Source organism: Aptenodytes forsteri, unplaced genomic scaffold (assembly GCF_000699145.1).
Source record: "Aptenodytes forsteri isolate BGI_AS27 unplaced genomic scaffold, ASM69914v1 Scaffold54, whole genome shotgun sequence".
In the NCBI taxonomy this organism is placed as follows: domain Eukaryota; kingdom Metazoa; phylum Chordata; class Aves; order Sphenisciformes; family Spheniscidae; genus Aptenodytes; species Aptenodytes forsteri.
The window spans coordinates 5,651,076-5,673,702 of NW_008796044.1; the positions used below are offsets into that span (position 1 = coordinate 5,651,076).

Genomic DNA, 22,627 nt, shown 5'->3' on the forward strand with positions numbered 1-22,627 from the left:
GTCTGTGTAATGGTACACACAGACATAATCATCATGAGGTTTGTTTTCATATTTCTTTCAGCTAATTATAATTACTGCCTTGTGCTAGTCTTTTTAAATGAATTCACTCCTGTTTCATCTTCATACTTACACTGAGCTTCTAACAATCACATCCTATGAATTTAATAGGATGCTAAGGCCTTAAAAAATTAAAATCATCCTTTACTAGCCACTTCTATTCCTCTACTTCTTTTGTGTGCCTGTCTTCCTAAAGAGACAAGATGTTTGCATGTTTGTTTTGATGTTTATCCTTAGAATAGAGGGGAATTCCCATCTTTAATATGAGTTTAACAGACTTTTTTCCTGTAGTATTTCTGCTAGATGAAAATGTTCTTAATCCCAAAGTATAAAGCATCTTGGGATACTTCCAGGGACATTTTGTACCTGCACATCTTCTTTTTGAATTACTGTTTCATTTGGGATTTTGAAGACAGATGACTCCGTCCTTTCTAACGAATGAATTATGTGATGGGTTTTTCTTTTTTCTAACTTATCACTTTGAAATATGTAGCTTGGAACACATTTATTTTTAATAATAATTTAAAAAAAAACCCACCTAAATTCAAAAGATTGTGAGGGTTTAAAAAAAAATATTTAAGGTGTCCTGTTTTGACCATCAGAAACTCCAGTCACATCTGAAACTAGGGCCAACAGATGACAAATAACTTTTAGCTGGAACACCAGCTCTGTTCCTGGAACACAGTGTGTTTTGATTCTGAACTCCAGCCTGGTGACTTGGCTTTTCTTTCAGCTATACTAGTGCTCCAAATTTACAGTTTTACCTAATTAATTTTTATGCACTGAACCATGCATGTTTAGTTTTCTTCCTCTTCTTCTTTTTCTCTTTTATTGAGGTGCAAAGAGGGAAGCATGTTCTAGATATAGATATATATGCTATATATTAAAACATGTAGATTATTTCTTAGAATAGGAATAAAATGCAACATTCCAAGGATAATAGGGGAGCAATCGCTACAGCTCATCTACTTTATGTTGTGATATGTTAGTATAATGAAGACTAATACATTTTCTTACTGGCAATATATTACTGAACATTTTCTGGTATCTGGTTATGAATCAAATACTGCAGAACAGTGATGAAGCATAACAGTAAAATTCTTCAGATGTAGGTGGAACATTCTTGCAAGCAGACTCTCATCTTGATCCTGGGGGGGTGGGGAGGGGAAGATATTTCAGATCATTAAAACTCATCAGATTAGAATAGTTACCATGCAAATATATTTGGTAGTAAAATAATTGGAAAAACTTATTTGGTGTTTACCTACTTGTAACCATGCAGTTTTGTTAATGCTTGTGACACCCTGCCAAAGCTGAGCAGTGTTCCGTGTATATACTTCCATTAGCAACTGCTAATGCTGAAGGCATAGCAAGTGAAGATGATTGACTTTTAACCATCACAACTAGGAAGAGGGCCGAAGGGACAGCACTACCATTCTGGTTTTGTGTTGACAAGGAAGAAATGCCGTAACTATTCTCAACAGGAACATGTATTTCTCCCTGCTTCAGTGAAAACTGAAGAGGCATTTTGAAGCTCATGTATGTGGGCTCTTCTGGGGAAGGATGCATAAAAAATAAGAGTATTTCCACCATGGAAATACATCTCTCTGTAGAAAAACAGTTTATACTGATTCATCTGTGCACACACTGTTCTGCAGAAGAGGAGGCAGGGTCAATTAGCTTCTAGGTGCTGTGTCATTGCCTAGAGAACTCTGCTGGAATAGCCATAGTTGTCACAGGCCTTCCCTAATGCGTGTTTTTAAGGGTGGACTATGTACATTTTAAAGTGAATAATTACACCAACCTAATTTATGCATAAAACGTTTCATTAATAAAGAAAGGAAAAACAGTTTTCTGGATACTCAGACATTGGGAATGAAAGTTATATCTGATTTTCATTTTCTTTTTAATTTGCCATTGACACTGGCTTGAATTCATTTCACTTAACTGGAGGCGCTTCACCGATGTGCATAGGTTAGGACTGATTGCTCTAGATGCTCTAAAATCAGTGGAGAGAGATGTGTCTCCAGGGCTTGAAGTTAAGTAGAATGAAACCCACCCCTCTGCATAGCAGTAGAAGAAATTTAGTGTGTCTGTTTTCCCATTCACCAAGGAAGGTAACTTTTCCATGTACCTTCTGTGAGATTTGGTGTTTATCAAGTCCTAGGCTGTCCTGTAATAAGATAATTTCTGGAAATGTAAAACTTTTTTTTTTTTAAAGTAAATTTCAGTGATTTCTTACAGGGGAATTTTTGTAGATTTTTTTGACAGTTCAGTCTGTGAAACTGCAAAATAAAATTTTACTTTTGTATTCTGCGAGAAGTTCTGTATAGTGTTCATCTGTCAAATATTTTTTTTAAATGAAAGTGCTTGTAAAATACAGTTGTGGCAGGGGGTTTTTAAGTATTTTAGCAGGAAGATTTACAGCGCAGGAAGATATGTTTCTTTGCCAACTGTAATAAAAACATAGTGTCAATAGTGGTCTCTCCTTCTTTAAAATACAAAGTAGCTAATGAGAACTAATATTGCAATTTATGCAGTAAAATGTTCATATCTTGCATGCTTTTCTCTGTTATGCAGTGCTAGAAATTAGTTTGTGAGATGTAGTCGCCATAGCTAATTATTTATTCTAAGTTAGGTGAGATTTCTTGTTTTCAAGTGCCTCAGACTGATGCATAGATACAGACGTTCATACTCTGACGTGGCTGAATCCTGGGGTTGCTGATAATCTCAGCAGCTTTTGTTGACTTTCTGTTGAAAGCAATCTTTTGTAAGCGAACAGTTTTCACTGTTTAATGAAGTCCATGTTAAATACAAATTCTAAATCAAAATAGTCTGAGGCCTGATTATGACTTCTGTAAAACAAGTAAAACAAAATACTGGTTTTAGAATATTCCTCCTTTTGGTATTCCTTCAGTATTGTTTTACAGCCCTTGACCGATCTACAGCTCCTTTGTGTATTATTTATGGAGGTTTTTTAGTATATTCTAATGTATAATGAATATTCTGCCTCTGTATAACAGGACTTACAAAAATATAATTTTTGTAATTACATTGTTCTCTAAAACACCAAAAGATCAAAACATCTCCAAAGTACTGTACATTTGTAGCCTGCATCAAGACAAAGCAAGTCTCGTAATACTGCAAATATTTACCCAGATGTTTATTTGTGCTCTCTGAATTGTTCCGTTGAAGTAACCAGAGTTACTTCATCTGTAAAATTAAGTAGAAGACTAAGGCTCTGTGGCATAGAAATCTCAGAGACTTCCCATTGATTTCAGTGCCCGGGGGAAAGTTAACAGACTTTGAAGAGATTTTAATTTAGAGAAGCGTTTGGGTGGTAGCTGCAACTTCAGAGATACAAGGCCTGACCCAGAGCTCTATTGAATACAGTGGACACCATGAGATGAAATTCAGATCCGTGAATGTTCCTGTTTTCTAGAACTCCTAGGCTTGTAAAGTGCTACAGAAATTGCAGACTGTTAAGCTTCTACAATTTTTTTCTGTTTTGTTTTTAAATATTGAAATGAGAACTCCCAAGTGATTCATAAAATGTAAATACCCCATCTTTTCTCTATTCTCATTTCTGTTATTAAGTATACACAAGATGTTCAGTACTGTAAAAATAAATAAATTTACTTATGGAAATTCTGAACAGAAGTGTTTGCCTTTAAGAACAGTTGCAATGAATAAATGCCTATTTGCATTTTTTTTTTTTTGCATATGTATGCTGTCTGTTTCAATGCAAACTTTTTTTTTGTTTTTATAATCACAGGATTATACCTTGACAATGTACTTTCAGCAAGCATGGAGGGATAAGAGGCTGTCGTATAATGTAATACCTCTAAACCTTACTCTGGACAACAGAGTAGCTGATCAGCTGTGGGTTCCCGATACCTATTTTCTGAATGACAAGAAGTCATTTGTACATGGTGTCACTGTGAAGAACAGGATGATACGTTTGCATCCAGATGGGACAGTCCTTTATGGACTCAGGTCAGTATGAACCATTTCTAAATCTTCTGTCTTTTTATTTTTAGTCTTTTAATCAAGGCTTCAAATTAAAACCCGTTCTTTGCCTTTTTTAATCCTTTCCTTTTGATTGCTGTATTCTATGTAACTGATGATATTCCAAAAACAATTTTAACTTAAGTATTCTACGAATGGATAAATTTTTTTTAATTATTTTTTTAATATAAAATTTGGAGATAAACTGCCATTTTTAGTACAGTTCAGACATTTGTATTAAGAACAGATAAGACTAAATATTATTTTAAATACTCATTCTGGATTAAAAGCCAGTTTTAGAACTGCTTCTTCAAAGGAATTGAAATAAGAAATACAAAATGAAGATTAGAGGAAAAAAGGGAAAATGTATGACAGCTGAATTGATATTTCAACTAACTGATATGTTTTTAAAATATTGTTGATTGAATATTAGATTGGTTTGTATGCTACCCAGATGAATCAGTTTTCTGATTTTCACTACGGTGAGGTATGACTTGAAATGTTTTTCAGCCTGATGTTGTTATTGTGTATGACCGTATGGAGAGCGGTGACTGGAGAAATCAACAGAAGAACTTCACTCTTGAGAAGTTCTGAAAACTGGGGGAAAATGTCTGTTTAGCAGTGTTTATAGAAAAAATAATTACTGAGAAAGTGATTTAAATATATTCCTGCAAAACATGACTGACTTAATATGGTGTGAGTAGGTAACAAAATAGAAAGCAAGCATTGACTGGGTTAAAAAAAAGAAAATGCTGCAGAACTTAAATCTAGAATGTGTCTCATTTTCATACTGAGAATAAGATAGAATAATAATTTTTGGGAAGACAATTCTTAAAACTTGTTAGTGTATTTCTTTTCTTTTTCAGTGAAATTTTTCTATTGTCTGCCTATAACTATCATGTCAAGAAGCATGCACTTTTAACTTGGTTATTTTCTACCCAGCTGTAAAGGAAAGTGGCACAGTCTTATATATTTAGTTCTGTCACTTGAACAAACCTGGACCACGAAGTTCATATCTAATTAAGATCACCTATTATGAGTCACTGATCTTGATGCCTTTAGTTTTGTTATTGCAATTTAACATGCGGGTGTTTCTGGACATACTTACCATGACCTACTTAGATTAAGGAGACAGCTGAGCAAATATAACGAATCTTGATATGTATTAATGTGTTTCTCTTTAGAGGCTTTTGTTTACAACATGGTTACCTAAATTGGAACTCAAATGCCTAAAACTAAGTCCTAAGCTGTCCTAGGACTTCAGGCTTAACACTTTTGGCATTTGACCTCAATTTTCACACCCAAACCTGAAAATTTCTGGGGTGATAAAGTTTAGCCAATCACTTGTGCCAGGAAGTGCCTTTCTCAGGACAGGTGGCTTCTAGCTCCTAGGTAGAAATCATTCTCCTTGAGACTGGGAGAGACTAGATCAGTGCTCTCACTACTATGCTGGAGTCAGGCTTCAGATGCCTCCTGTCTGGATGATCCCTGGACTCTTGCAGTCTGTGCCAGATGGTGATTCATCTCCAGAAAAGGGGGGGGTGAAAGTGTGTAAATGTTCACTTAGCAGGTAATTCATGGTTTTGAGGCACTCTCCTAATGTGCAAGATGCCGATTTCATCTTTCGTTGTAGAAGCTAGAACATCTTCCACTTGGTGGAAAAGATCTGGGCTTTTCCTGGCTCCTTACCTTCCTCTACGTTTAAGGAATAGCACTGCCTCTTATGGCTGACAGATTATTTTTCTACTTAAAAAGTAAATGAAAAAAATAAAGGACTGTGATAGCTACTAAAAGGAATTACAATAACTAGCTACATCTGGTACATAGCAGAAGTATGCCTTCTTGAAGTACTTGCTACAGTAGGAAAGTATGTAAGTGAATTTAAGAGCAGCAGCATAGGAATTTTTACAAAACATGTGCCAAGGTAGAGAGTTTTGTTAAAACATGCAAAAATAATATCTTTCTTTTTTCAGAAACTGAAACTCTGTATTTCATTGCTAGATCTGTAACACAGACTAGATATCTCTTGTGAACTGTAGAGAAACATTTTGCCACATATAACTAAATGAAATTCATTTGATTTACAGATTCTGCTCTTTTGTGCTGGTTATTATATTTACCAATTTGTATTGTGTCCAGTTGTGTTTTCTCTGTGAGAGCACTGTGGCTGGGAGCAAGTCTGGAGTTTTTGTTATTGTTCGATGAAACAACAGATACTTGGTTCCTTAAAATGGTGAAACTTTTTATTTACAGTAAAGTGAAATATAAAACAACTACTGAACACACATTTGCATTAATGGAGTGAGAGCAATAAAAGCCTAACAAAGGTTTCGGTATAGTTTTCCATTTAAGACTCTGAAATCATCATGTTTATTATTATTTTTTCCTGAATAATTATGAAATAAATATCAAGTTTAATGTTTTCAATAATTCTGACTTTTTATTGCTACTTGTGACAAGTCATTTTCATTCTGACTGCTTAACAATCCATAATAATTTCTATTTTTTTAAATGTTGGTAAACAGTAAGTAGTGTTCACAAAAAATTGTTCTATAGAAGAATAAAGTAAAAGAAAGATTTTTTTCTTTAGAAACTTTAAAACCACTCCTGAAAAATACTTTTTCTGAGGTTTTGATTTTTCTGCTTGTTTCCCAAAAGAAACAAGGTATTGATGGCTTAAAAAAAAAATTGGCAACTAAAAGCTTAGGTTTACTTTTTTGTTTTTAGCAATTCTGATTTTCACAATTTTTAAGACACTGTACTTTTTTTATATATATTTACATAAGATAACTTTGTCTGAAAATGTTTTGGATAAAATATTCTGGACCACTACAAGAAAGAACTTAGTTGTCTTTTTTTAGCTGAATTGGTGTTGGTATTGCTTCATTGTCTTGGGTGAAACCATTCCTCCTTTTCATTGAGCATATATAGCAAATCAGTTTTAATATCTTTTATGATGTGATAAAGAGAAATCTTGTATATTTTTTACTTAAAGCTGTTTAATGTAATTAGATGAAACATTATTAATGCTTTGATCCTTTATTTCCCAGAGTTATTTTTTTCAATACTTACAATCACAATTTGGATAAAATTCTGGACCACTACAAGAAAGAACTTAGTTGTCTTTTTTTAGCTGAATTGGTGTTGGTATTGCTTCATTGTCTTGGGTGAAACCATTCCTCCTTTTCATTGAGCATATATAGTAAATCAGTTTTAATATCTTTTATGATGTGATAAAGAGAAATCTTGTATATTTTTTACTTAAAGCTGTTTAATGTAATTAGATGAAACATTATTAATGCTTTGATCCTTTATTTCCCAGAGTTATTTTTTTCAATACTTACAATCACAATATGGTATCCAAAATAGTTTTATAATAATTCTGTATGTATTTTCTATGTATAACTTGCACGCAGCCCAAAGTAAAGGTGTTAGAAGAATTTTTTTCTAGGTCAAGAATTTCAGATCAGGAAATAACTTTCTAGTATTCTGGTATACCTAGCAACCTCATATTTGTGATTATCAATTCTTACATCCCTTTTAAGATGCTGCTTGGTACATTTCAAGTGTTTTCTTTGCCCTGTGAGCTGGTACAAGATGAGTGAAGGATGTGAATTCTGCCTTTGTTCCCGTGTTGTGCTGAAATGAATTGTACACTGAGGGCAGTAGCAAGATGCCTGTCACCCTGTACTCCCCCAACCCATCACAAAAGATTAGGGGCTGCAATTGTCATGGGTCCTACTGCAACAGGACAGCAAAGAGGGGAAGGACACCTCTTGTTTCTTGGAGAGGCAGTTGTGTTCTGCTATAGAGACTATGCAACGTGAACAGAAACCTAATAGATGAGGACATGGCAAGAAAAGGTCCAGCTTTTGGTCATAGGATATTCGTAAAGTCCATTTGGTTTTCTAGTACAAGAGTGACTAAATAATCTCGAGTCCTGGGAGGGCTGTCAGATTCAAGTTATCAGCTATTATTAGAAGTAAAGCAATTATTCTTACTTGCATGGAAATGGGGACCTAGCAATGCCAGTTTAAAAATGAATATCTTTCTTTTCATAATTGTACCTTATGCTATACTAAAACCTGTGGGGGATGGTCCTTGAGGTTATTTGCTGCATTTAGAAAGATGCATTTCAGACTGGATACAGTAGATAGGTTGCCATATAGCTCTCTCCCTCTTATATAAATTCACACACACACTTTGTCCTGAGCGTTGGAGGAAACATAACCCTATTTGTTCTTCAAGTGAAAAAAACAAAATTATGGTTAAGGGTTTTTCTCTAGCTTTTGTGGTGTATTCAGGTTTAAAAAGAAAAAAAAAAAAATTTAAAGGCACAGTAGGTAATGGGTTTGGATGAAGAATTTTTCTTTGATCTCACTTATTTGGATAAGCAAGTTTGGTTTAGAGAAGTCTTGACTGTTCCTGTGTACATGTATGTTTGTAAAATATATATATATATCAAAATGTTATACTTTTGGGTAAGAACACGTTGCAAAGGCCATATTATTATGATTTTGAAAAGAAGTATGTCTATTTCTAGCTTTATCTTTTTCTTTTCCAGTTTGTATGATTTCTATCTACCTGTCCTTCTCAGGATGTAGCCTGTTTCCAAGGAGGACTGCAGAGGGGATTGCCAAGGGCAAGAAACAAACCTGAATATCGATATAGGTCTGTCATAGTTGGATAATTACCCTCAAAACCACCTTCTTATATGTCCTCATTATTAATGATCCATGGACAAATTTTTGTGATGAAATGTAGAAGATCCTTCCTCCTCCTCCTTAGACTCAGCTGAGTAGGTCTCAGAAAGGCTTTCTGGCTAAAATGTCTTTCAAACGCTGGGGTGGATGGGGCAAATGCACATGCTGGTATCACAACAGAATTACATGAGTGGCTGTATTCTGCTTTTGCCTTCACTGGACTATGTGGTAATCAATGATATGATTCTAATGTTAAGGTTTCAGTTTCATAGCTTTAAATAGTTTTAACTATCTATTTCATCTAAAATTAATTCAAAGTTAATGTGATTTAAAGTGTCCACAGTAGTGATATATTTAATGCCTGCTTAGTATTATTTTCCACATATCATTTAAAAAAAAACAAAACAAAACTGTACACCATTACCGTTCTGAAAATCATAGCTATTACTGCTGCATTAGTTTACTTTAGCTTATACTTGCAGTGGCATATTCTTACTTTGAGATGCATTCTACTAAATTGAGATTCCTTTAAATATCAGTCCTAAATTTTTACTTTTGCCTCCCAATTCATCTGTATATAAACATGTGTGTATAAAGGTATATGCACACACACATACATATACTTATGTTTCTGTGAATTCGGTTTCATTTACCTTGAGTGCTGTAACCAAATTCATTGAACTGCAAGTGATCTTATTATCAAACTGGTAATGTATAAATGTAACCGTCCCATTCTTTTATGCTCCTATAATTTAATCTCTATTTTGGATATAGCAAGCGGTGACCCTTAACATTGTTCTTTTTGTTTTTCCTAACGGAACGCATACACAGTATGCATGTCAGATCTGGTTAGATTTAACATTGTGAAGGTAAATTTCAGGAAGGACTAGGAGGCAGTTTTGTAAGCACCTGGCTTATGCTGTCACTGAAAGGGAGGAGAGAGAGAAATGGCTAATGATGAATGTAGACATCTAAGTGGTAGTTGTGATGTCCTCACAGCCTGCCCTATTCACTGCTACGGGGCATTAGTTAAGGGCATAACTGAATTGTGACCAATTTTTTACGGAGAACATGACATACTGGTTACTTTTGGGTTTAGAAGGATTTTTATTTCTGAGAGATAGCTGCCAGCTATTTATGTTTTGGGAAAATGCTTTTTTTCACATTCCAGTTGCAGTATGGTATTTACAAATATGACTGAACTTTTTTTTTCCTATTTAAATAAATTTTTAATTTCATATTATTTTCATATTCCACCTGGCAAGAAAATTCTTCTTTGCTACCAAGACCAGGACATTCAATAGATGATATACTTAAATCACTAAAATGCTAGAAAATTGCAACATACAGTCTTAAACGAAGAGTCATTACAGGGAAAATTACTACCTGTTGGTGGTTAAGATGACGTGCAGTAGGATATTAGTGATTTGATAACATATATAGAAAAGTAAACCTAGAGGACCAAGATTCAAATCTAGGAAAACAATCAGTTTACAATAGGTTGAGCAAAGTTTGAATAAGATATGCAGCCAGAACTCAGGAAAAGATACGGCTTTAACTAAAATTCTGTATGCTAAAATGTCTGGTTTATATAATACATGCAGCAGAAATAGTTGCTACGGTAGATAAAACTTGTTATTTCTTAAATTTATTTTTATATCTATAAATATATATATAAAAAAATTTCCCCTGACTTTTGGCATCAAATCTGTTCTAAAATGCAGACAGAAAATTCAGCTGTCTTCTGGTTTATTCTGTGTAATTCTGGGGAAGAATCACTTCTCTGATTTTTGCAGCCTGTGAAAGCACTGGAAGTTTTCTGAGGGTTTTTCCAGGGTTGGAATGCAAGATTTGAGAAGGATGATGAGCAAGACCCTTCTGTTTGCCAATTTGGAATTGCTACTTTTTGAGTAACTTTCTTTGGGTGTCTTTCTGGAACTCACCTTTTTGCTGGAAGAGAGTATTTGGGTGTTGTGTGTCAGAATAAGGAGGAAATTAAGTTTAGAATTAAATATAGTTGAAGAAGTGGCTGTAGACAAAGATGTTTCGTGTGGTTTTGCACCATTAACAGACTAGTTTTAGAGATATTTACTCTTATATACACTTCTAACCGTCCTCACAAGTGAACTCTGTGACTGCGAGTTAGTCATTGAGAACTGATAATTACATGATGAAGAGCATTGTATGCATTTGTATCTCTTCAGTAGGCCAGTTTTATGCTTTTTGTAACTGAAGCTTGTTGGGTGTTTTTCACTGAAAAATAGAATATACACAGAACTTCTGATAGGGGCCACATCCTGTGTGGTGATGACATTTCCATCCCTTTTAGCCAAAAGAAAAACAAAAGGAAGTAGAACAGAGTAGTTTTGTTGGAAATGAAAGACTTGTCCCATTTCAAAGCCCAACAGTTTTACTTGCCAAGATTTATTTAATACATTGCCAACTATAAGTTTCCAACCCAACCAGCAATAATTCCTAACTATTTGACAGATATAACCTAGTAATGCCCCATAAATGAGGGAATTATGTATGTGTATGACGGTCTTGCTTTGTCCTCTCTTTATTTCTTGCTACCAGCATTGAGTCATGTGAATTCAAAATAGTCCCGGATGCTTGGATTTTGTGTTGTCTCAGCTGTGCCTTCTGCTGTCTGCTCGCTCAGTTTCAGCTGCTTGGAAATTTGCACTGTTGCAAGTAAAATAGATTCTCCCACACTTTGTTCTATTAAAATAGCCTTGGGCATTTTTGTTGTATTAATAGACTTGTTCAGCAATTTAACTTCTCATATAGAACTTATTATCCACAAAATCTGATGGACAGTTTAAAAAGCAATTGCCTTTCTAAATGCCATCAGTTCTCAGAACATACTGTTTGAGAGGTGAATTGTTCATACCGGATATCCTTCAGTAAATCATCTGATCTTTATTTCGCTACTTTTTGCTACTTTTCTTTTTTCCTTTTTTTTTTCCCTCCTGATATGCTTAGGATTTTATTCAAAAAATAAGACCTAATTTGGAGGTAAATTTCCATTTTTTTTCAGTTTCAGGACCATAAAATCATTTGTGCTAGCTGGAATTAAAATTACGTCTTTGGACTGCACATAAGATTTCAAATATCCTTGCAATTCCCAAACTTCCTCTGCAAGAAAGAGTCAGAGAGATCTGTCCTACCTTTTTGCTCCAAAGATATATTCCCACATGGTGGACAGAAGTTGTTTGAAGACTTTTTAATGCCCTTTCATGCTAAGCAAAAATTTTCTCAAAAATGGAGCATTTTCATCTTTCTCCTTTTTGGGATTTCAGAAAGGATAAAAAGGACCTGGGCTGCTTTTCTGGGGGGGAAGATGTTATTTTGGACACTGTGTTCCTGATCACGGTAACTGTCCCGTGGGCAGATGTTTCTGGTTCCATCACATTGATCTTGGCTGTGCAGCCATCCACTCAAACTGGGGTCTTGTCTAGCCTCAGGGGAGAAAAGGAAATAAATGTTATAATGAGGTACCCTGTAACAACATAAAAAGCCCTACAGTGAGAAGCTGTTCTGTCACTCTAGTATATCAGCTTGAGCACCAGCTTCCTCTTTCAATAGCATCTTAAACTAGTGCTGCCATTTGTAAAAAAATAAATAAATGAATAAATAGAAAATTATAAACACTGTGTGTATCTTCATGAGGGTGTTGAAAGTGTCATGCCAGGTACATCAAATCACCAGTAAAGCGTAATGTGAATTTGAGGGCAAAAAATTTACATGTTAACTGCCAATTTGAAGAATATGTTAACCATCTTAGACATTAGGCCCTCTTACTGTCTCTATCCTAGTGATTTTGGCCCAGTGGAAAGATAGTGTATCATGCAATGACACAGAACTTAAGATTGAAAATGTTTTCTTGAATGAAAAGTTTCAGAAGTTTGTCTTAAAATAAGAAATTAAATGGTAACATAGCCTTCTGTTGCTGCAGTTAAACATACAAGTTTTCTTAATTTTGTATATCACTTCTTGTTATTCTTTTTATCTCATGTAAACGTGTAACATGAAATTTCTTGGTAAGACAATAAGAGCATATACAAGCATTGCAAAGATTAAGTGAAAAGTAATTTGTTTGAGTAAGACTTGTTTGAACGTAAGAATCTCAGTACTGTGAACAAGTGTTTCCGTTATGTTAACTGGGTAATTTTTTGTGCTAGTGCTCATGCTCATAGGTGCAATTACTGAACTTTCAGTTGCCAACACTTGCCAAAGTTAATTCACAGTCTGACATGCAGTTGTTTAGTTTTGCACGAGAAATGAGGTGAACTGGATTTCCATGTCCAAATTATAAAGGCTGTTAGAGTCTACATACACATTTATAAGAACCCTTAAATCTTGCATGCAGGTTTTCAAAGCAGGAACTTGAAAACAGGCAGAAATAAATGCAAACATAGTAAAACATTGTCTCAAACTGAAGTCATGTAGCTGTTGTGAAGACTTGAAAAACTTTGAATTACCTATGAAGAATGCTGCACAATTATGTAGAATTTTGGGTACAAAGCATCATCTGCATTAACAAGGAAGCATTACCACCTGAATCTCATAATTGGGAAATCCTAGGGCAGGACAAGTCAGATACCAGTTCTTGTCTTGCACAGTGAATGTAGATCCAGCATAAGGAAAGGAACTTGAATCCCAGCGTGTTGCTTAAGTGTTTAAGCATCTTAATCTTGTTCAGTTAAAACAACAATTATCAGCTCTGGCCCAAAGTATGGGCCAGATTCTGTTTTCCTTACTCATGCAAATAGTTCCATTGAAGGTCCCAAGGAATTCACCACAGAATACTACTGCTCTTATTTCTAATGATATATAAACTGAAGACCTGGACTCTCTTTGTGACATGAAACAAGTCATACAGCTCCTCTGCCTCAGTTATTCCATTTATTAAATTGGAATACTATAACCTACCTTCTCGCAGGGGTGTTGTGAAGATTAATTAATTAGTTTGTAAAGTACTTTGATCCCATAAAACACTACAGAAGTGCCAAGCATTATTATGAAGAATTATAAAATGCCATCCTTCATATGCACCTTGGGATAGCTGTTTTATAGATACAAATCTGTTTCATTCTCCTTAGAATCACATTGTTCCACGTTTCGTACTTAGCAGCCCATTCACAAAATGAGCTAATTTTAGGAAAGATGCAATTTTTGGAATAAAGAGGAGAACACTGGCTGTCATAAATATCTTTTTCAATTAAGGACTCATAGATTAAAGATGCATTTTGCTGTAGGATTTAGAATAGTATCATTTCAGAACACCTCCATCCGCAGCAGGAGGGAGGGTAGTTGATTTTAAATACCTCCCCTATCTGAAAGAAAACAAAGATATCTTTCTACTTCAGTTCCTTTATTAGATCTTAAGTATGGGATAAGTATTCAAGAGGGTCTTTTGCTTTTATTTTATATGAAGTGGCTGGGGGGGGGGGAGTATGTGAATAATTAATTCAATTAAGCTTAATAAGGAAAAAGCTTTAAGTCACAGGAATCTCTTCCATTAAAAGCTCTATTATCCAAGATTATTACATTGCGATGAAGTGAAAAAAATTCTGAGTTTTATTGCCTAACAGACAAACTGTGGCATTTACTCTATATTAGCAAGAAAAACTCCATCAGCTAAAGAACCATGTAATAGTTTAAGTTGCTCCAAGGGTATTGCATATTCCAAAACCAAATAGAGGTCATAAAACATTTAATCTTGAATTGAAATTTAAATATTAGCATAATTTAGAATTACAGCAATCTATCTTATTTCCCTTCTGTAATGTCTTTTATCATATTATTTTAGCTGGTAGTTGGTGATCCTGACAAGGGAAATTTTCATATAGGAAGGACATACATAAAATCTCAGAATGCTCTGATCAAGACTCAGCTAATGAGATGGATGTTAAATGTGTGTATACACAGGTATAAATACATGATATATATATTTGATATATAAATACAGTGCACGTATATATGTATAAAGTTCTACTTGCACATATTTTTTGTCTAAAATCGGTAAAATCTGTGATGGATGTCATAGGTAGGGGCAGGGGCAGAGAGCTTTATGAGTGAAATTTTAAGGCCTTGCACGTGTAAGAAAAATAAATGTTATGACACTGTGTTTAGAACTAATAATACTTCTTTTATTTCCCCTGTTTCTGTGGGTCACAGTCACTTTCTAGCTGTTCTTGTGATTGTACAGATGAAGTTTTCCTTTTATACTTTTATGAACGTTACTGTATGACATTGTTGAATTTTATTTCTTAAATGAAAGGAACTTTTTTTTTTCCTAGCAAGTGTTTTATCTGAAGGCACAAGTACTTGGGCTTATTTTTCATTCCAGTTAAATACCTAGTTTTAGTGATTTTTTTTTTTTTTCCAAAAAGTTTTCCTTTATTTTTGAACACACTTTCTGTGAAGAGAGCAGCTAATTTGTTCACCGTTTTACCATATTTTGGTTTTGAGCTTTACAAAATGGTAAAATGTTTTCTGAGAAATAAGAATTGCTTAAACTCCTAAAATCCAAGTATTATTTTTAAAAATATTTTTCCCATATGTCCTTGGATCTATTTTCTATTTCTTTATTCCTCTGAAAATTTAAATTTCTTTTGGCCCTCAATGTGCAAAGCAGTTGAGGAGACCTTTTCTTGGAACAATATTCAGTCCTGCTTAGAAGGAGAGAAACTAGGATAAGTTACAAGAAATTCTGGGTGTTTTGTCCCTCCAGATAAGTTCTTCAGACTCCAGAGATGTGAGTAAACACCTGCAGAAAAGCACTTTTAAGACGTGCTTATCACTAACCTTTAGGCTATAATGCAGGCATTTGAATTAGCCATTCAGAGAAAAGCTTTTTTTCCTCCTCTAAATCACTTGTGTAAGAAAGCAATACTTTTTTTGTGCTTTTTTTCATTCTGAATAGACATCCCTAGAACACTCTCTGCTTCTGTTAGTCTAGAACCATGTAATTTGAGGAGAGAGAACAGAAAAAGTTTGGAAAACCATTCTTTTAAATTCACTTGAATGTGCCATCTGTATAAGCAGATGGGAAAAATGTCTCAGGGCCAGAAGGAGACTGCGAGATCAAATCACAAGGAAATAACTACATGCAGACATGTTCCTATTGTCAGAACAAAAAGGACCGTAGTGATTTCCTCAGTGACGTGACCTGGAGACTGGTGCCTCAGAAAGTGCTGTCTCCGTAGCAGAAGATGTTTCAAGGGGCTGTAATCAATGCCGTATAGATCCCCATGGCATGTGGACATTCTCATTTCTGGGCAACTGCCAGAGAAGAACAAATGTTCAGATCTCTAAATTATTCTCACATATGAACTGTAAATCCACATTCAGCATTTCATGGGGAGGGTTTGCCACAGTGCATTATCCTCCTCAGCTTCTGAATTGAGAAATCATTACGTTTTCTCCATCTTCATATAGTACAATACGTCATTCTTGAGAACACTTTTTTTAAAAAAATTGCGATAATTGCAGATTATCAGATATACATGACATCTGTCAATGGGTTATAATTTCTGTTGTATGATGACTGTTACTGACAGTGAATGTCAGTTCACAAATACTGTGAAAATAGTCACAGCTTATAAGTATGTTTTCATTTACTGACAAGGGTGTCTCTCTTGGGACTGTATTTTAAAACTCTAACATTTAAAAATATTTGCTCCAACAATTTATCTTGAAAAGTGAAAAGCATATAAAAGCATATAAACTTTTTATGCAAAAAATCTCCTACTTTTCCCAAAGCCCTGTGCAGGGTTGTGAAGCCACTGGAGATTATAAAGCTAACATTTGTTTCCACTTAGAAAATGTAGAGATAGATCTTAACAACCACTGCAAGACTAAGTTAGGTTTACTGTAGAAGGTGTTGCATGCCAGTGCTTTGCCTGTTTAACGTGCTTATGGAAAATCTGTTCAGTATATACTGAAAAATATTATGGCACATTCTCTTCAGTGTCAGCATGGAAAAAAACGAGGGATGAGTAGCTGTTGGGGAAACACTTTGAGATCTCTGTTTCATTTTGCATTGACTGAAACTGGTGCAGTACGGTTAGGACCAAGTGTTCTAACATTTATTTTGTAGGCTTCCCTTTCATGGACCGTAACTTTTCTAACCTGCTTTAGCGTGTTATTTCTGTCAATCCTGGACCTACCCCCATTTGGAGGTCTCTGGGTAAACCTCAGAAATGTTGGAGCTAGAAGAAAAAAGTTCTTTATTACAATATTGCCATCCACAAATTCTGTCCCTTTTTTTGTCATTTGGTATTTGTGACTTTCTTTGTCATGCCAATTTTTACAGCAGTTGTTACTGGTGGAAATGCTAGCAAAAATTAGCTAACAATAATTGGTCTTTGTGTAGCATTTAAAAAAAAAAAAATCTAAAAACAAGATGGGTGTTTTAGAGTAATAGCCATGTACCTTAAAAAGGCAATATAGTTGATACTGCATAGGAACAAACACTCCAGCAAAATTCTGAATGCTTCTGCTTATGTGGGAGAGCAACTTACCATGATCGTAAGGCTTTTCACAATCTACTTCATAGATATTTTTACAAAAAATATTACAAATTTCAGGCAATGAAAACCACTTGGAAAGAGCTTAGAAATCCCCTGAACTCAGATGGCTACAGAATGTTTGTATGTGGTCAGCTGAGGAGGTACATTATTTTTAGACCTTGCTGATAAGCTCTATCCTTTCAGTGAGATATCATCATCTGTGTTTTCATCTTACCATTTTCTCTCTAGAAGATGGCTCGTATCTGCCTCGTTTTCTTCTGTATATAAAAAGCAGAGATGACAGTGCACAAGATGGGAAACAAGACAAAGGCAAGGAGGCGCATGCTGAATATTCATCCCTCTCTCCTTTTATTTTTAATTATACACATTAGAAGCTTATTTCATAATTATATCTCAGTCTACATTTTATTCTCGGCTAACTACTGAGAATAAAGCACTGTGCATCTTTAAACATTAGTCTGCGGGCTGTTTCTACAACAAGAGGGTCTCCAAAGCACATATAATTCTAATCTACAAATACTACGTTACAGTTATCCTGAAAGGCCTTTGAATATTGTTTCATAGTGTTAATGTTGCTGGAGAAATGTCACGTATGACAGAGAGGAGATGACTTTTGTTGCTGTTGGATTTTTAAAGAGGTAATAGCGTAGCCGTAAGAATGACATGCCATTAGTCATTTTCATATAACTTTGGTATGCCTTCAAGAAAATACATTTGAGAGCTGAAATATTTATCTGAAAAAGAATTGTGTAAGGGCATTGCTGTGTGTTAAACAACAAAGACCCCCCAACAAAACTGAGTAGTTTGCTTCCTTTTGAAGGAAAAGATACTGAAGATATAGTCAAGATCAATTACTTTTCATAGCCTTCTGTGTTCAGCTTCTGATGCAAGATGTTTTTATGTCATAGAGAAGACACACTATAATTTCAGGGAAATTAGTTGCTTGTCATTAAGACTGAAGGATATGGATAAAATGTTGGATGCTGGTGTCCAGGAGGGTGATCTTAGTTTGCAGTTACATATGTCTTTAATAATACAAATACATAACACTTAACCTGGTTCTGAAGGGTCCTGAAGTGTTTTCCAGATACCTATCCTACAGGATTCAGAATTATGATGTTTTAAAAATATTTAATTAGCTTAAAAAAACCACCCTACTCAAACCAAAAAACTGAAAGATCTGAGGAGGCATGACTACAAGTTACAGTTCCAGAAGAGATGAAAATCCCATTGTTTGAAAGTATAAAGATCTTCATACACAAAGTTTAGGAGGAAACATTCCCCCTGCGCAGGTGGTTCTGTAGGTACCCATTGATGCCGCATGCGGGGATCCCACTCGTGTAAATCAACGGCAACTGCAGTTTGCCGTTTAAGTCAGGCTTCCTGTCATCATCTCTTTTCTGCTCCTTTGATTTAACTGTACAGACCCAAAGCTTATAATGCATTTATATATTGTGACACTCTTTATTTTGTTATATTGAACACTTGACATTAATTATTCCCAAAACCATCTAAAAATATTATGTGTAGGGATGCCTCAGAATCTGATACTGTGGTGTTATGGGATTTATTTATTTTTTCTGTGTTAATATTTTGTTTCCACGAGTACTGAAGGTATTTTTCATGTATTGAAGGAGATAAGACAGATGGAGTGGGAGTCTGTCTGGTCACATCTTGTCTGCTTCACCTCATTTAATTTTCTTTAAACTTCTCCTTTTCATTTTATTTCAATACAGTTTTAATTTCAATACAATCTATACCTGTCACCTATGGGATTGCTAGGAAAATATGCTGTGTCCTGGTCATAGAAATAATGGTAAGAGTGAATAAAGACACTGAGATTGTTAGTAGTGGGAATACTACCCCACAGAATTGAACACAAGAAAAAGGGCACGGAGAGTAATATTTGTTTAATGTCAAGAATGAAAGTAAATATTGTTACCTTTGCTATTAATTACAGCTATTACAGGATCTTATTAGAAATTGTTCAGAGGATGGTATAGATATTAGATCAATATAAAGCAATTAGGAAGTACATGACTAATAGATGCAACGCCTGAACTATAGAGCTTCAAGAAGGGAAAGATAATTATGACCCAAATCTAATGAAAGAAAAAAAAGCATTGATAAAGCAGTTTTTCTCACTTCGATTTCTTTTTTAATTAAGTTGCATCTGTCAGTGCAATAAGTAGCAAAAACAGCTTTTACTTTTGCGTTGTTAAGTAATGGATCTGTATATTGTGTTTTGTCTTATGCTAGATATGTTACTGATGGCCAAGCTGATAAACCTAGAGGGTTTGCTGGGCCTGAGCAAATATCTCAGAATATCACCAATATATTCCTGAATTTCCCACCTCTGCAAAATGGAGTGGGAATGTGACAAGCTTAATATTGTGCCCATGGCAGAAAACCAGAAGTATTTATAGAAATAAGGTATCCTCATACTTTCAGAGTTTTTAAATTCCATTTCAGTTGAGAGAAATGAGCAGAAAATGAGGGTTCATTTGTGTTCATTAGTTTTGACAGGGATGGCAAGTGAAAAGTTTTATTCCTTGTAATTATTTGTTGTTCAGCAGTTCTTACTAGCCCTGGGAAAGATGATGTTCAAAGTGCTTTTTAAAACACATTTGTCACACTAGGCCTGAACTACTAACAATCTTTTGTTCTCCATCCTGAAACTGTGACATCAGTTAAGAGAACAGGCTGTCAGCTCTGCATCAGAGGACTTATCTACTAAAAAAGTTTTAGTGAAGCCATTTTGTAGCCAGGAACATGGGATAGTTTCCATTTAGATAAACAAATGACTCTCAATGTTGGCAAAAAGGGTCAATGTTAGCAAAAACATTGCCCTTCCCCTTCCCTGTTTGAGTATTACTTTGGTGTTATTTTCAATATTGAGTAGTAATGAAAATAAACTGTATAGGTAAGTTGATCTGTGGCTGGCAGCATGAGAGGTTCCCCCCATTTGCAGTTGATCAAATATGTTCTTAGCACTAACAAAGTTCTCCTGCTTCTTTTTGTTTGCTTTGAAAATGCATTATCCTCTCCCCTTCTGGCTTTGCTTAACTCTACTGTTCTGCCTTATCACTGTGTGCTCATCCAAGCTTTTGTTCAGCAATTTCCTAATGTAAAATCTGTACAATCTCTAAATCTTTTGGAAAGCCAGTTGTGTTCTTGTGGTCAGTTTTTCATTCAATTACAGACCTTGTTTATCCCCTGAGTCATCATTTTCCTCTAAAATTTGCGATGTGCTTTATTTTCTTTTCCTCCTTATTGTAAAAATTGCTTGAATTGGGGGGGAGGGAGGAGGGTTGCTTTAGATTAATAGCATTAGATTGGCAGTTTATCTTGATGTCATGCTCCTGCTTACTAACTACTCCTTCAAAATGCATGGTTTTCATCCAACTCCAGTGGGGCCATTTTTAGAGTATTGTTTTGGAGCCGCCGTGACAGCTTCAGTAAATGGTGAGTTTTAATTCGTTTGTCTAATGAAGATTAGGATCTTGGCAAATGACTACATAGTCATAAGTGATGATGCTTTTCCCTCCTACTCCCTCTTTGCTTAGAACATATATTAATTGTGCAGATGGTAGTGGCTTAGTTATGTGATAGTTCGCTTTCCATCTCCTCCTCTCATGACATTTACACCAGGCAAAGAGAGTGTATTGCCATCTCCTTATTTATGAAGATTTGTGATTCATCACCTGCCTTTTAAATCAAATACTAAGATTATATCTTGTTGCTAAAAGGCAGAATTTGGGTGTGCGCATTCTTCTTTTAAGCACACCTGTGCCAAGCTTTGCCTGAAACCTTCAAGCAAATCACAACCAGAACCACCGAATTTTCATCTCCATTCCTACTGACAACATGTGAAATTTGCAGTGCCTGTTTTATGTGGGTAACTAAAAGTCATTCCTTATGCATTCAAAAGATTCACAGACTTTTCAGTCTGTAACCTAGCCAAAACTTAAGCCAAGATTTACAGGTATTCAAGTTTCACTGCAAACGTTTTTTGGAATTACTAGAATTCAAGTGTGATTTGTATGTGACAGATGGAAAGTAAATACTCTTACTGCTTTTTTTTTTATTGTTTTGCTTTTCTTTCTTACTCATACTTTCTTTGGTTTATACATTCTTGTGGTTTGCAGGAAACAACAGGAAAAAATAAAAATTTAGGCACAACTAATAAAGGAAGTCCCTTAAAATTTAATTTCTTCTTTGAGGTCATCTGTCTGTCATAGACTTCCTGCTCACCAGATTGTCTACTTTTGTTTCTTTCACAGAATAGTATTGCCATTTCTGTGTTCAAACACTTCCTGGATTTGTTCTTCACAAAAGTCACTGATTTTATATATTTTACTCATTTATAATTTAAAGGCTTTTTTACTTTTAAGTGTCACTCCTGAGTTCTTGTCATTATTTGTAAGTACTAGGGCAATTGGGTTTGGTCTTCATGCTTTATTTTGCTCTTCATTTGTTTAGGAAAGATCCTGTGTTGCAGGCACAATCAAAGGAAGTTCAGGATTACTCTTTAAAAGTTGTTTGGTTTTTTGGTTTGTTTGTTTTTTTTTTTTTCAAAGTGAGAGAACAGTTCTTTTCCTGTCAATGAGAATTCTACCCCTGGTGTCTCCTTATCAAGTATATATATTGCCTATGGCAATACAGGGGATGAATACCTCTCTACTTGAAGCTGCTTGCAGGGGGCTAGGGGGTAATGAGCCTTTGGGTCACAGAGGAGTGATGCTGAGAGAGAGAGAGCGGAGTGGCTTGAGGGCTATGTTTGGCAAGTGCCAAGGTTCCTGAGATATAGACGGTCAGAAATGTGAATGGAGAAGTGACTGAAAAAGGAGTAGAAAGGACCTGAAAGGAACTTGGTTTTCCTACGTACAGGGTTGTAGGTTTGCACCCAGTGCATGGTTTCTGTTACCTAACACAGAAGATGCAAAGGCTTTGCATAATATGTAGTTTGCCCTCTGAGTGAGGTGCCGGTATTGTGAATTTAGGAGGCTTTCTGCTATTCCAAGAAGGGAGAAGTTATTAAGACCTTGTTAAGGCACTGCAGTCATGATTGAACCGGTTGACTAGAAAACAACTGAGTAAATGAAAAGCTGAGACAGATCTACTGCACCACAAACATACTTGCATGCTTTCAGCATCATAAATTTGAGATTGTTGACTGTTGAAAATTCTGAAAAGTACAGCAGTTTTGAGCAAGCTGGTTATCACCTCGGTGTCTGTATCTCTGTGAAATGTGGATTACAATATAAGCAGACTCCATCTAACTTCTGAAGGCCTGCTTCCTTAGTGCAGTACTGACAT

At 35.2% G+C, this 22,627-nt stretch overlaps 1 protein-coding gene across 3 annotated transcripts in view; it reads left to right on the top strand.

The window, feature by feature from the left end:
• Nucleotides 1-22,627, top strand: part of GABRB2 (gamma-aminobutyric acid type A receptor beta2 subunit) — a 180,857-nt gene that overhangs the window by 63,743 nt on the left and 94,487 nt on the right. For all 3 annotated transcript variants that reach the window (XM_009285716.1, XM_019473825.1, XM_009285717.1), the window contains one exon: nucleotides 3,833-4,053. In XM_009285716.1, the coding sequence (XP_009283991.1) occupies nucleotides 3,833-4,053 (221 nt within the window). The remainder of the gene's footprint in view (nucleotides 1-3,832; nucleotides 4,054-22,627) is intronic.